Source organism: Marmota flaviventris, chromosome 13 (genome assembly GCF_047511675.1).
Source record: "Marmota flaviventris isolate mMarFla1 chromosome 13, mMarFla1.hap1, whole genome shotgun sequence".
Lineage (NCBI taxonomy): Eukaryota > Metazoa > Chordata > Mammalia > Rodentia > Sciuridae > Marmota > Marmota flaviventris.
In genome coordinates this window covers 91,128,699-91,143,504 of record NC_092510.1, presented here as the reverse complement: position 1 = coordinate 91,143,504, position 14,806 = coordinate 91,128,699, and the positions used below count along the sequence as shown (strand labels likewise).

Here is a 14,806-nt window from a genome sequence, read left to right as displayed (position 1 = left end):
AGACTTGCAAAAATTTCAACTTCTTCCTAGCCATACTGGAATATGCTCAATTTCATTTTCTGCGAGGTTTAGCTTTTGTACATTTCACATATATTCTATGCCTTCTATTTTGCTGGAAACCAAAGGACAAAAATCAAACTTAAATATATAATAATAAAGTTCCTTCCTTATAATTTTGGAATAAATACCCTTGGTTCTATATGGAGTTTGTTTTCATAATTGTGATTTATCAAACCTTGTGATAAATGAGAAAGAAGTAGCTAAAAACAAATTTACCAGAGCATCTAAACTGCCACCTATGCCTGGTAATTATACTCATCTGACTTTCAAATCTCAAGACCTGTAACAGAGGACAGAGGAGTGTGTCCATGCCAGTCCCACTGACCACTGCAAGGAGAATTAGCAGCCAGCCAGGGTAGAGCTGGAAAACTCCACAGCACACACTGTGCTACGTGCTATAATATAAATTAATAATATAATATGACCATAGTTATACACGGGGCCACTGCCAAAAGGTAATTGTGCAGAGGGATATCGAGCCCCTAAAATGATGCTGTGCTTATGAACATAAATATTTTTATAAGAATATGTAGATTTTTAAAACACTTATCATCCATATTGGTAAATTTTCATTGATGAAATTTTCCCCAGGTTATTTGCAATATAGTTGTCAATTTAACTCCATGATCAGTTTTCTACACTGGGCAAAAATATTTAAACCTCTATATTTTCATTTTTATTTTTCCAAATTTTTTTTCATCAGGATTGATTCCTTTTAATACAAATCTTATATTAAGACTTTAGAGTTTATTTTTTCCATTTTGGTTTTGTCTTACCAAGAACTTCTGCAACTGTTAGTTGTTTTACTTTGATTTAATATTTTCCAAATCTAACATATGTGTATACACACACACACACATATACAGATATATGTGGGTATATATATATATATATATATATATATATATATATATATATATATATGAAATCATACACAAACACATATTTTATTTGGCTGGAGGTGTGGCCAAGTGGTAGGACACATGCTTAGCATGTGTGAGGCCCTGGGTTCAATCCTTAACACTAAAAAGACAATACAAAACAAAAAAAGATTTTTCAAGATTTGTTTGTTTTGTCATTTTGTTCATAAATTTCTAAATGTAGTTTTACCTTTTGAGAGTCTTATTGTTTATTTCTCCCTAACATTTATTATGAATTGAAAATAAGATTGAGAGTATATTTTTGTAGCAATGAGTGAACTATATAGGATAAATATGTAGGATTAAAGGTGTTGAAATATCTTTGGATCAAAATAGCAGGGTTAAAAAATTCTGCTTCATATTGACATTCTTTTTTTAAAAAAAAATTTTAGATGTTGATAGAGCTTTATTTTATTTATTTATATGCAGTGCTGAGAATTGAACCCAGTGCCTCACACATGCCAGGCAAGTGCACTACTGCCACAGCCCCAGCCCCTGCCCTCATGTTGACATTATTTTTTGCAATAAAGCAGTGAACAATAGACAACAACTGGGGAACCTTCTTGCCCAAAATGGAATTCAGATAAAATTCCGTATTCAAAAAAATGTATCTACTTCTTTGATAATGCTAAATAATATATTTTTCTGGGCTTAATGCCAGAAGATAAAGACAGTTGTCATATGTCAATCGAAATATAGTGCTTGGCAGGTATAATAACCACACAGTAACTACTTATTAATTTGACATTTTATATTTAAAATATCACCACATTTCCTTTATTCATTTTAAATTACACAAGTAAGACCTGAATATATTCTAAAAAAAAAAATTTAAAAATATAGAAACCTCTCTTCATCAAGACACCATATGCTCTTCCCCCAAAATACCATTGTTCAAAGTCTTGTTCGTCAGCTTTTCATTGCTGTGAAGACAAAAATAACTTATAAAAGAAAGTTTTATTCTATTCCATGGTTTCAGAGGTCTCAGTCCATGATCAGCTGATCCCATTGCTCTGGGCCTGAGGTGAAGCAGAATGTCCTGGAGGAAAGCTGCTCATCTCGTGGCAATGAGGAAACAGAGAAAGGACCAGTGACAGATACTGTCCCTAACATCCCCAGTGAACTGCTTCCTTCAGCCACCCAATAGTCCCTTCAAATTACTAATCCACTGATGAGTTTATATCCCTCATGACTCAATCATTTCTTAAAAGCCCTGCTTCTGATGTTGCTGTACCTACTAACACATGAGATTTGGGTTACATTCCAGATCCATACCATAACAAAAATTAACTATTGTTAAGAGGGTGGTGTGTATGCATCCAGCTCTTTTTATTCATGCCCATTCATATAGTCATGCAGAAAAAGAGAATATTAAAAAATATTTTGTGACAACCAAGTAAAATGCTTTAGAATATTTTAATGGAAATTACTTTGGACACTTTTCCACATTAACACATATAGCTCTAAATCACTTTTTAAAAAAAAGGTCTTAGTATTTTATTGTATATGTACCATAACTTATTTAAACAAACCCCTATTGACAGATTTTTAGTTATTTCTAATTTATATATTTATATAATGCTTAATAAACATTATAATATTGCCATTTCTGTATACATGCATGAATAATATCAGTAGAATAGACATCAAGGAGTAGAGTAAGTACAAACTCAATTAATGAATTGAAGAATAAGTACATTTGAAATTTTGATAAATATTACCAAGCCACCTTCCTTTAGGAAGGCCACTGCTCAAAAATTTATTTAAAATTTCCTACTTCTGCTTCCTACTCTTTTTAAAAAAATTTTAATTAGTGCTTAGAACTATACATGATAGTGGGATTGTGACACATTAATACAAGCACATAACAATTTGCTCCATTTCATTTCCCAGTGCTACCTCTTTCCCTCCCCTCCTTCTACCCCTGACCTTCTTCTAATGCATGGATCCATGCATCAACTTCTTCAACAAGATGCCTAAACTCAAGACAAACCCAAGAATCAATAATTGGGACATCATCCAACTAAAATGCTTCTGCACTGCAAAGGAAACCACTCTCAGGTGAAAAGAGAAGTTACACAATGAGAAATCATCTTAGACAATTACTCTTCTGACAGAGAATTAATATCCAGAATATGTAAAGAACTAAAAATAATCTAAACACCAAAAATAAATAAATAAGCCAATCAATAAATGGGTGAATGGACTAAACCAACATGTCTCAAAAAAAGTACAAATGACTAACAAATAGGTGAAAAAATGTTGAACATATTCAGCAATTAGGAAAATGCAAATTAAAATTACATGGATATTTGATCTGATTCCAGTTAGAATCAGCCATCAAAAATACAAATAACAATAAATGCTGGTAAAGATGCAGAGGGAAATGAATTCTTACAGGCTGTCAATAGGGACCTAGTACAACCACTATGGAAATCCGTATGGAAATTTCTCGAAGACTAGGAGTGGAACCAACACATGATCCTGCTATAACACCCTTCAGTATTTATCCAAAGAATTAAAATTAACATAATCTACAGATACATGTATGCCTCTGTTTATAGCAGCATGATTTACAATAGCCATGTTTTGGAATCAGTCTAGCTGTCCATCAATGGATAAGTGGATAAAGAAAATGTGGTATATATGCATAATGGAGTTTTACTCAGCCATAAAGAAGAATGGAGTTATGTTATTTATAGACATCATATTAAGGAAAATAAGCCAAACTCAGAAAACCAAGGATCATATGTTTTCTCTTTGGTGTAGATGGTAAAGAGAAAAAAAGAGATCTTATGAAAACAGAAAGTAGAGGGAGGGGGTCATGGGAAGGGAGCAGAAGAGGGACAAGAGAAGTAGCGGGGACTGAAATTGATAAAGTTGTGTTATGTGTCTGTATGAATATGTCACAATGAATCCCACTATTATATATAATTATTATGCACCAAAAAATTTTTTTTTAAATAACACTTTTATCAATTTCACTCCATGGTTATTCTATTCTCTATTTGATTTATTTCTGTTTGATCTTTATTACTTCCTTAATTTTGATAATTTGGGGCATAGTTTGTTTTTCTTTTTCTGCATCCTTGAGGCATAACATTAGCCTATTTCTTTGATCTTTCTTCTTTATTAAGGCATGCATTCATTATTTTGAACTTCCCTCTCAGAACTACATTTGCAGCACCCCATAAGTTTCATTATGTTGTATTTTCTTTTAATTGCCTCAAGATATTTTAAACGCCCCCCAACCCCTTTTTTTTTTCTTTTTTGACCCATTCAGGAGCATGTTGTTTGATTTTCACATTTTGTGAAATTGCCAAAATACCTTATTATAGTTCTCTAGTCAAATACCTTAATGTTATTCTTCTTTATACCTGAGCAATACCCATTGTGTATATATACCACATTTTCTTTATCCATTCTTCTATTGATGGGCACCTAGTTTAGCTATTATGAATCATGCTGATATAAACATTGATGTGGTTACATCCCAATAGTATACTGATTTTAGATTTTTTTTTGCATTCCTATAGTATGCTGATTTTAGATCTTTTGGATATATGGTGAAGAGTAGGACAGCTGGATCATATGATGGTTCCATTCCTAATATTTTGAGGAATCTCCATAGTGCATTCTAGAGTGGTTGTACTAATTATCAGTCCCATCAACAATGTATAAGTGTACTTTTTCTTCCACATCCTCGCCAACACTTATATTATTTTTATATTATATGTATTCTGAATAATTGGCATTTAAAAAAAATATTTGTTTACTTATACATGACAGTAGAATCTTGTTTTAGTCAGCTTTTTTACTGCTGTGACTAAAAGGTCTGACCAGAACAATTTTAGAAGAGGAAGAGTTTATTTAGGGACTCACAGTTTCAGAGGTCTCAATCCATAGACATCAGACTCCATTCCTCTGGGCTCAAGGTGAGGCTAAACAACATGGTGGAAGAGTGTAGCAGAGGGTAGCAACTCACATGATGATCAGAAAGCAGAGAGATCTCCACTTGCCAGATACAAATATATAGCCCAAAGCCATGCCCCCAATTCCCACCTCCTCCAGACATACCCTACCACTTCAGTTACCACTCAGTTAATCCCTATCAGGGGATTAATTCACTGATTGGGTTAAGACTCTCACAACCCAATCATTTCTCCTCTGAACCTTCTTGCATTGTCTCACATGTGAGTTTTTGGGGGATACATCACATCCAAACCATTTGGGCAAATTATACATATATAGAGTATAACATTCTGTTTAGGATCCCACTCTTGTAGTTACACATAACGCAGAGTTACTCTGGTCATATATTCAAATACAAAGCTAGGAAAGTTATGTCTTTCTACTATTAATTCTACTATCTTTCCTATTCCTCTCTCCTTTCCCTTCTTTTCATTGCCCTTTGTCTAATCCAATGGATTTCTATTATTCTTCTCCCCAGAGGGATAGCATCCACAAATCAGAGAAAATATGTTTGGGTTAGCATTCACAAATCAGAGAAAACATTTAGCCTTTGGTTTTTTGGGATTGGCTTATTTCATTTAGCATGATATACTCCACTTCCATCAATTTACCAGAAAATGCCATTATTTCATTCTTCTTTATGGCTGAGTAATATTCCGTTGTATATATATACCACATTTTCTTCATCTATTCATCTGTTGAAGGACACCCAGATTGATTTCATAGCTTGGCTATTGTGAATTGAGCTGTTATAAACATTTATGTGGCTACATCACTGTATTATGCTATTTTTTAATTCCTTTGGGGATAGACTGAGGAGTGGGATAACTGGGTCAAATGATGGCTCCATTCCAAGTTTTCCAAGGAATCTCCATACTGCTTTCCAGAGTGGTTGCACCAATTTGCAGTCCCACCAACAATGTATGAGAGTACCTTTCTTCCAACATCCTTGCCAACATTTATGGTTACTTGTAGTTTTCATAATTGCCATTCTGACTGGAGTGAGGTGGAATCTCAGTGCAGTTTTAATTTGCATTTTTCTAACTGCTAGAGATGTTGAACATTTTTTCATATTTTTTTTGCTCATTCATATTTCTTTGTGAAGTGTTTGTTCAGTTCCTTTGCCCATTTATTAACTGGATTATTTGTTTTTCTAGTGTTAAGCCTTTTGAGTTCTTTGTATATCCTGGGACTGGAATGAAATGAAATCTCAATGTGGTTCTGATATGCATTTCCCTGATTGTTAGTGATGTTGAACATTTTTCATATGTTTTTTTGGTAATTTGTATTTCTTCTTTTTAGAAGTGTCTTTTTAGTTCTTTTGCCCATTTATTAACTGGGTTATTTGTTTTTTTTCTTGTTAAGTTTTTTGTGTTCTTTATATATCCAGGAGATTAATGCCCTATCTGAGGAGCAGATGACAAAAATCTTCTCCTATTCTATGAGCTGTCTTCTCATACTCTCAATTTTTTCCCTTGCTGTGCAGAGTTTTTTAATTTGATGCCATCCTATTTATTAATTTTTGGTTTTATTGCTTGCACTTTAGGAGTCTTGTTTAGGAAGTCCATGCCTGTGCCAATATGTTGGAGTATTGGGCTTACATTTTCTTCTATCAGTTGCAGAGTTCTGGTCTAATTCCTGGGTCTTTGCTCCACTTTGAGTCAACTTTTGTGCAGGTTAGAGAAAGGGGTCAAGTTTCATTCTTCTACATTTGGATATCCTGTTTTCCCAGCAACATTTATTAAAACTGCTATCTTTTCTTCAATGTATGTTTTTGGCAAGTTTATCTAGTATTAGATGACTTTATCTATGTGGATTTATCTCTGTGTCCTCTATTCTACCCCATTGGTTTTCATGCCTGTTTTGGTGCCAGTACCATGCTGTTTTTGTTACTGTAGCTCTGTGGCTTAATTTAAGGTCCAGTATGGCTATGCCTCCAATGTTGCTCTTTTTGTTGCAGACTGTGTTGGCTATTCTGGGTCCCTTTTTTTTCAAATCAATTGTTTGTCTTTTTTGCTTTTTTTTTTGAAGAGTTACTCCACTTAATCTTCCAAATTCAAAATTTATGCTGTCATGTTTTTAATATCCAAGAACACGTTTTGTTATCTCACTGTTTCTTTTTTATGGTAGCCGTCCTTGCTTCATGGATGCAACATATTCCCTTATCTTTTTTATCTTCCCCTATCTTTATGAATAAAATAATGAAGAAGATTTTTGTTTTGTTTTTGTGGGGTTGGAATCATCTTCCTTTTCATTATCACAGTCTCTATTTTCTCCAAGTTTGTTTTTATTACTGAATATTTTGTTCCTGGTCTTCCATGTTGGAGGCGTCCTCATATATCTAGTAACACTCTGTTTTCCATGTTGGAGAGGGAAGATCTTGGTTGATTCAGTTTTGCATAGACTGAGTTTAATATGGTAATTAGATACAAAAGTTATTTAGTAAGGCAGTTAGATATACAGTCAGTTGTTCAGGAGGGAGATTCAGGAGATTAGATGAAGAGGTGTTAGCATGTATAGATTGTATCCCAAGGGATGCAATTGGATACAATTGCTTAACGAGTGAATTTATACAGAACAGGGGTCTGAGTCCTGAGTCCTGGGGCACTACAACTTTAAGGGGAGAGGTTCCTACTGGAGATATAAATGTGGAAGTCATCAGCAGAGAAATGGTATTTACAGTGATGATTCCTCCTCAGGAAAGAAATGAAAGGGGTTAACATTTTTCCATAGTTACTTAAAATAGTCAAATAGCATGATGAGGAGCCTGCTGAGTTCTGCATCTTCCATAGGAACACAGGTAAGTACTTTCCCATCTGCCTTTAAATTCTAAGCCAAGCATCTAGCAACTCAGTTATTTTCACTCAGGGACTGCCCCAAGCTGGGAATATTTGCTAAAGTCAGGGACATTTTGTTGTCATGACTCAGAAGTTCTAATGACTTCTAATGGGGAGAGGCCAGGCTTGCTTCTAGGCAGCCTTCAATGCACAGGGTAGCTGCCCATAAGAAGGAATCATTGATACAAAATGTCAATCATGCTGTGATTGAGAATCGTTAAGACATTCTTACCACTATTACTTTCTGCCTCCCATTTGTAACCAGGTTGGGAGAAACAACTCTGAAAGTTATGGTATTTGAGAATGTTCTATATTTGTGGCCTATGTTACACAATTACTAATCACAGTGTGAAATTTTACCAGAATTTTTTGGCTGCAAATCTTTGTCACTGTGTTTGCTCTCTCTTGTTGACAATGTGAGTCCATGCCTGGGAAAGAGTACAAAGCAAGAAACAAAAATTGTCTTTCAGTGGCCAAAATTTTTAGATTTGTATAAGAAGTGCTGATCCAATATGAACCATGCCTTTGAAATGAAGTTTTGTTTTTTCCTTTAAAATGGTTTCAGTTAGCCAAAATTTAAAGCCTAGCTGCAATCATTTTCATCAGAAATAAGAGTCTTTTCTTTCACTATTTATCTGGAAATGTCCCGGAGTGGATTAAGGCTAGATTTATCTGTTGTACCAATTGATCTTTAGGTCTTTTTACATTATATCATCTTGTTCAGTGCATCATTGAGTAGTAATTTTCTTATCACTGTGTCTGTGTCTGAAATAACCTGTTTGATTTGGTTCAAAACTCAAAGACTGGTTTAAATATCAGCCTAGTTCAGAAGATGTGCATAAATATACACAACATCACTTGCATGAGGATGTTCATTCACTACTCACACAATCCCATTAGTCTAGCTTTGTAGTTGTGAGACTCTTGATTAACCCAACATCAATATCTACTGCTGTCATGATAGATCATTTAAAAAGTTACTGTTAAGAATGAATGTTTGACATCCCAGGTTTTTATTCATCTTGCTTGAATTTTATCTTGAAGAATAATTTCATTATTACTTTGCATAGCATATACTAGCTGTCTATCCTTTTGATGAATTAAAAACATAAGTAGATCCTAGAGGATGACATCTTTAGGATCTGAGCAGCAAGGCCAAAATTTTCCATTATATACAGAATGAAGTCCAAATTTCTTAGCATGAAATTCAAGGCAATATAAAATTGACCTTCAGCCTAACTTTCAACATCACTCTGACCTATTTATCATTCATTCATTATACTACAATTGGACAAGGACCCAGGTGTCTTTTATGGCACTTCCATAAGTTTTGGAGGATGACCCCATTGTATGTGTTAGACCTTGCCCCTGGTTCTCATAGAGATTATAGTCTGGTGGGAGGATAAAGATACAAGTGACGAAGCAGTGACAAAACACATCACCCTAACCTGGACCCACCCCAGCAGTTCCTGGGAACATCTCAGCATTTGGAAGGTTGCGTTGGGACATCATATCTGTTCTACAGAGGATCTTACAGGCCTCTTGGAACCTAGTTCAATCAGGAATCATTTCAGAGAAGCCTCACAAACATCTCCAGCCATGAGACATTCTGCATGGAGTCCAGGATGACCATCTTACACCATGTTCCCTAAATTTAGAGTGTTTCCCTAGAAGCAGAACCTTCTAAGACATTTCTGGGCAAGCTGTCTTCCATGACGGAGCTGAATTACTTGGAGAAGTTCAGAGTAAGGAAACTTTGGTAGCCAAAACTTCGCACCTGAAAGGTGGGTATAATAGCCCAGAAAGTGAGATCTAGTCAGGGGGTCAATGGCCTCTACTACACCCAGAAAATGCACACCACCAGACCAGCCCCCAGATAGTTTGTATCTTTGTCCAGCTTTGAAACATTTTCCTAGAGATAAGCATTTGAGTATTTTACCGTTTTACACTGTATCAAAATTGAGTTTCTCCTCTGAATTCCAGAATTACCTGGGGACATTAAAAGGTTGGCATTTAAATTTGGAGATTTCCCTCTCAATGATTCCACTATTTGACATTAATAATTAACCTTAGGGCCAATTTAACCAAATTCTTCCAGCAGAGTTCACAGAAGGAGTGTTATTTCAAGAGAGATTGTGTCAATAACCTACTGCTCCCCCAGGCATGGACATTTTAAGCATGCTCTGTCTTTTTTTCTGCTTGGGGAGAAGCTGGGGACAGACGCAAATGTAAGTGAAGAATGCCATTTTCATTTGAAATGTATCTTGGTTGTATTTTTACAGAGGGCAGAATTCAATCAGTGCTATATGAGATTAACTTTCGACTTTCCGAGAGCTCCAGGTGAATTTCTTCTTTCCTGTGGTGTCCAACGCTGCTACTCCGTGTTTTAACATAAGTATTTTGTGAGCTGTGCATGACTTGTATTCTCATACTTTATCTTTTGCTCAGGCTGTTACCTCTGTCCCGCCCAAAGAGTAACTTCCTGATTGGTATTTTTTTTTTAATGGATTCTTCAAAAGATAGAAGAACTGTGATCTTTATTTGCACTTCTTTCAGGGAACCTTAAACCTTCTCCTGAATGTAACTAATCAAAATAGCTTTTGCCTGTCTTCCTGAAATCTCATTCTTAGGATGCTTTATGGAAGCTATCCTGGCTTTACCATAGCTAAAGACATTTTGAGAAATAAAAAATATATTGCTAAGTTTAAGGAACATTGACAATTTATATGGATTCTCCTAAGTGAAATGCATTAAAAATGATCTTTTATCAACAGATTGACTGCATAATTTTATTATTTCAACAGATATGTCATCTCAGCACCTAAAGCATTCTATGTTGGAGCCTCTGAAAATGTAGTAATTCAGGTTTATGGATACAGAGAATCATTTGATGTGACCATTGCTATTAAAAGTTATCCTGATAAAAGTTTTACATATTCTTTTGGCCAAGTAACTTTGTCTCCAGAAAATGAATTCCAAAACTCTGCAAACTTAATTGTAGGTATTCATCTCATGCTTTCTTTTATGTAAAATGTTCATTTATAAAATATAACAAAGAGATGGTACATTGTTCCATTTTATATGTGTGGGTACAAAATGTGACATGTCATGCTCTGTTGATGTGAATATGTCATAACCAATGTATTTATAAGTAATGGGACATGTTAAGTGGAGAGTATTTCTAATTTGGAGTCAATGTAAGGAAATGTAAAACTGAATGAAGGGTATTAAGATGAAAATATTTGGTAACAGGAGTAAAACTAAATAATCAACATATATAGCTGTTTCAAAATTTATAAGATAAATGCTAGGAAGAGATAATTTAGATATTTAAGCTTTATGTTACGTTAAAAGAATATAATACACCACACACACACACACACACACACACACACACACACACACACAAGGTTCGGTCCTGTTTTTAAAATTTTAGAGAAATAAATGGAGATCATTTTGAGCATTTGTTTTCCAAAAATATGAACTAAAACATTTTAATTCCATGTTTATTGACACAGTAATTTTTTTCTTAAAATATGTATCTATGATAGACTGTTTATACTTTCTCATTGGATATGGACCAAACAAATTTTCTTTCAAAGAAATTTGTGTACAGTGTTTAAGGAAAATTAGAGAAGTGTTTATTATCATAAAATATACTAAGCAAATGTGATATATTTGAAGAAAGGTTGCATACCAATTATGAAATGACCAGGAGACACAAAAAAAAATAAGAAAAAGATTCAGATTTTCAGCTTAAGTACAAATATAATTATAAGTATAAAGAATACTTTCTTCATTTCCACTGCCACGTGATAAGTATTTTAGTTCACTGTCTACCTGACATGTGAATCCTCCATTCTTCTCTGCCTCCATTTCAGACAAGCTTTTGAATTTTTGATATTTTCCTAATGACTTTTGAGTATTTCATCTATTAAAAATTGAATTTTTTCAGTGATTGTAGTTTTTAATAGACATTAATTTAGAGCAATGTTTTAAAATAACTGTTTCCAACTAAATTTTATAAGAAACTAATGTATGAAAGTGTTTTGGTAGAAGAATAAATGTACCATTTTATTTTACAAAATTTTTTTTGTAAGATATAAACAATGATTCAAATTACTAGAATAGATACCTAATTTCCTTTTATTATTTTAGGATGTTTATATAATATTCTTCCATTGCCTATTTTTTTAAACAGATAAAACCAGAAGATTTATCTGGAGGGCCAAATGCAGTTTCAAATGTATATTTAGAAGTTGTATCTGCCCATTTTTCAAAAGCATCAAAAATTCCACTGCGATACGACACTGGGTTTCTTTTCATTCAAACAGACAGATCTGTTTACTATTCCGATGAGCAAGGTACAACAGAGAGGGAATTTTAATCCATGGGGGAAGAGTGGGATGATTTGATGAATGTTTGAGAACAACTGGCTTATATTTAGGGGAAAAAGAAGACAATATCATAATTTATATCGTACACAAAAGTAAAGAGTTGATACACTGAAGATTAAATTGCAAATTATAAATACAAAGAACAAACAAATATGAGCATATTTTTTTAGAGCAGAATTAAGAAAGGCATTTTTTAGAATGATGCCCAGCTTCTTCCAAAACAATTTTTTTAAGAGCCTGACATTTCTTTTGCAGATAGCAGGTATGAAGATTTGCATTTTCCATTTATTATAACTGACTTCTAAGTTCAAGAATTCTATAAAATAGGACATAGAATAGAGATGGTGATGATGCCAATTAGGTGAAATATGATGGAAATCATTTTAGCAAGAGGACAAGAGTCCCGCCAGCACACATGATCTGAGACAGGCTTTGAACAGTCTCCTGGACACTAAGGCAGAGGATGACCATGTGTTTAAGGTATAAAAATAAGTAGTCAAACCTTGAGAAATTGAGATTTTTCACTTACATCTTGCAAGTTAGACAAAATGCCCTATTGACGCATTCTGTTGACAGAATTTACTGCTTCACAGTTTTTCCTCTAAAAATTTCAGATAGCAGTGAGCTGCAGTCTTTCTTATCTAGCAGTGGTTTAAAAATACATAAGTTGAGTGCTAGACACAGTGGCACACACCTGTGATCCTAGTTACTCAAGAAGCTGAGGTAGGAGGATCCCAAGTTTGAGGTTCGCCTGCGCAACTTAGTGAGAACCTATCTCAAAATTTAAAAATCAATAAAGAAAGGTCTGGGGATATAGCTCAGTGGTAAAGTGCACCTTGGTTCAGTCTCCAATTTAAAAGAATGCAAAGTTGGGTAAAAATAGTTCTTACTATGTCAATTTACATTTTAAATGCATAATGAGAAATATTTAAATAATTCATTCAGTACTTTTTTGTGAAAAGGATATTTTTCCAACTTTGTGATAAAGTTAGGATTCATCTTAATTCATCTTTTTCATCTTTTCTTTGAAGCTTGGATTTTATGCTTTGGGCTTTCCAATTTTTATTTTAAATTCCATGGACCTTGTGGAGAGTGTCAATGATATTGTCAGATCATTCACAGTTGAATGAAGTTTCTAACTATGACATTTTTTCTTACAGTAAAAGTTAGAGTTTATTCATTGGATGAAAACCTAAAACCATCTCAAAAAGAAGTTATCTTGACTTTTATAGTAAGTATAACATTAATTTAAAACAAAATTTAACCCTGGGATTTCTATGATATGGATAAAGAATTTTCATTCTTACAAAACTCATGGTAAATGGCATTAATTTATTCAATATTAAATGGCAGTAAGAATTTATTCAGCAGCTACTGTGGCTAGAACCTGGCAATTCTATAATTTTCTCATATTCATTGAAAATTTAAAATTTTTGGTTGAAATATGCTTTTATGTTTCCATTAAAGAATACTTTTTTGGTGTCCCCATCTATAAAGTATGTCAGCTAATCAGTCTGAATCCTCTTGCCATCTGTGTCAGGGGAAGATGCAGCCAGGGTTGTAGAAGCATAAAATGTGGTACCTGGGAGAAGGCCATGAATGCATTATACTGTGATGACAATCTTCAAAAGTCAGTGTCATTGTCCCCATTTTATAGATGAGTAGACTAACGTTTAGGGAAATCAAATAACCTTGACAACCCGCTGATAATAATTGGCTAAACCAGGACTCAAGCTCAGGTCTGTCTGTTTGTCTCCTGAGACCCAGCACTTAGCCTCTCTCCACTTGTTTGGGGGACCAGGGAGTACGACCCTCCACGAGCATTTGAGTTTAGAAGGCCAGCACAGCACACGTAAGTAACTCAGCAAGCCAAACAAGGGAGGATGTAGGACCACGGGCAGATCAGCTTGAAGGGGAGGCAGTGCTGCAGATGAACACCCCCCTCTGGGGACAATTACTAAGGACAAGGATGAGTCCTGAGAGGGGCTTGGACAGAAGCTGGGCGGTGTCTCTGGTGGAATGCAGAAGTAGAGGTCTAGAGTCAGGAGGAAGCAAGACATGGGGAGATGGCTATGGTAGAGGCTTGCCCCAGTGGACTGGCCTGCAAATGCTTTAGGGAGAGATGCCGGCAGCTTTGGCGAATTGCTGTATATTATGTTTGGGAAGTTGTGGTGAAGGAACCTGTGGAAGAGGTGATGTCTGGCCTCACAGGGAAAGCAGACGTTAAGAGGTCGGAGGCAATGGCTGTGGCATGTCCAGACACCAAAGACAGCAGAGAGCCAAGGGAGCTCTTGGGCCATGGCAGAGACAGGATGGAGGAAGTGTTGGAGAGACAGTGTTGAAGGAAGATCATTCCAGATGTTCTCTTCAGAAAGGAGGAAGTGGGGGGAGAGTCTGCTGAGAATTTATTTAATATTATCTTAAATATTTGTGGTACTACTTATGCCTATTTAAAATATGCCTTTTGTCTTAGAAGATAGTCTTTGCCAACAAGTCCAATTGAGGCCGGTCATTGCCTCAGTGTATATCAACTTTGCACTTGCTAAGTTCCAACAATGTTTCTTAGAACATATTAGCGGGTATTTTTTATAAGAACTATCAATCACATATAATGTTTATG

General features: G+C 34.9%; 1 protein-coding gene across 1 annotated transcript in view; it reads left to right on the top strand.

Moving 5' to 3' along the window:
- Positions 1-9,952: 9,952 nt before the first annotated feature.
- The window catches only part of LOC114093048 (complement C5-like), a 31,165-nt gene continuing 26,311 nt past the window's right edge, over positions 9,953-14,806 (top strand). Inside the window, exons 1-4 of the mRNA XM_027935754.2 lie at positions 9,953-10,017; positions 10,594-10,786; positions 11,991-12,153; positions 13,347-13,417. Coding sequence (XP_027791555.2) covers positions 9,953-10,017; positions 10,594-10,786; positions 11,991-12,153; positions 13,347-13,417 — 492 coding nt within the window. The remainder of the gene's footprint in view (positions 10,018-10,593; positions 10,787-11,990; positions 12,154-13,346; positions 13,418-14,806) is intronic.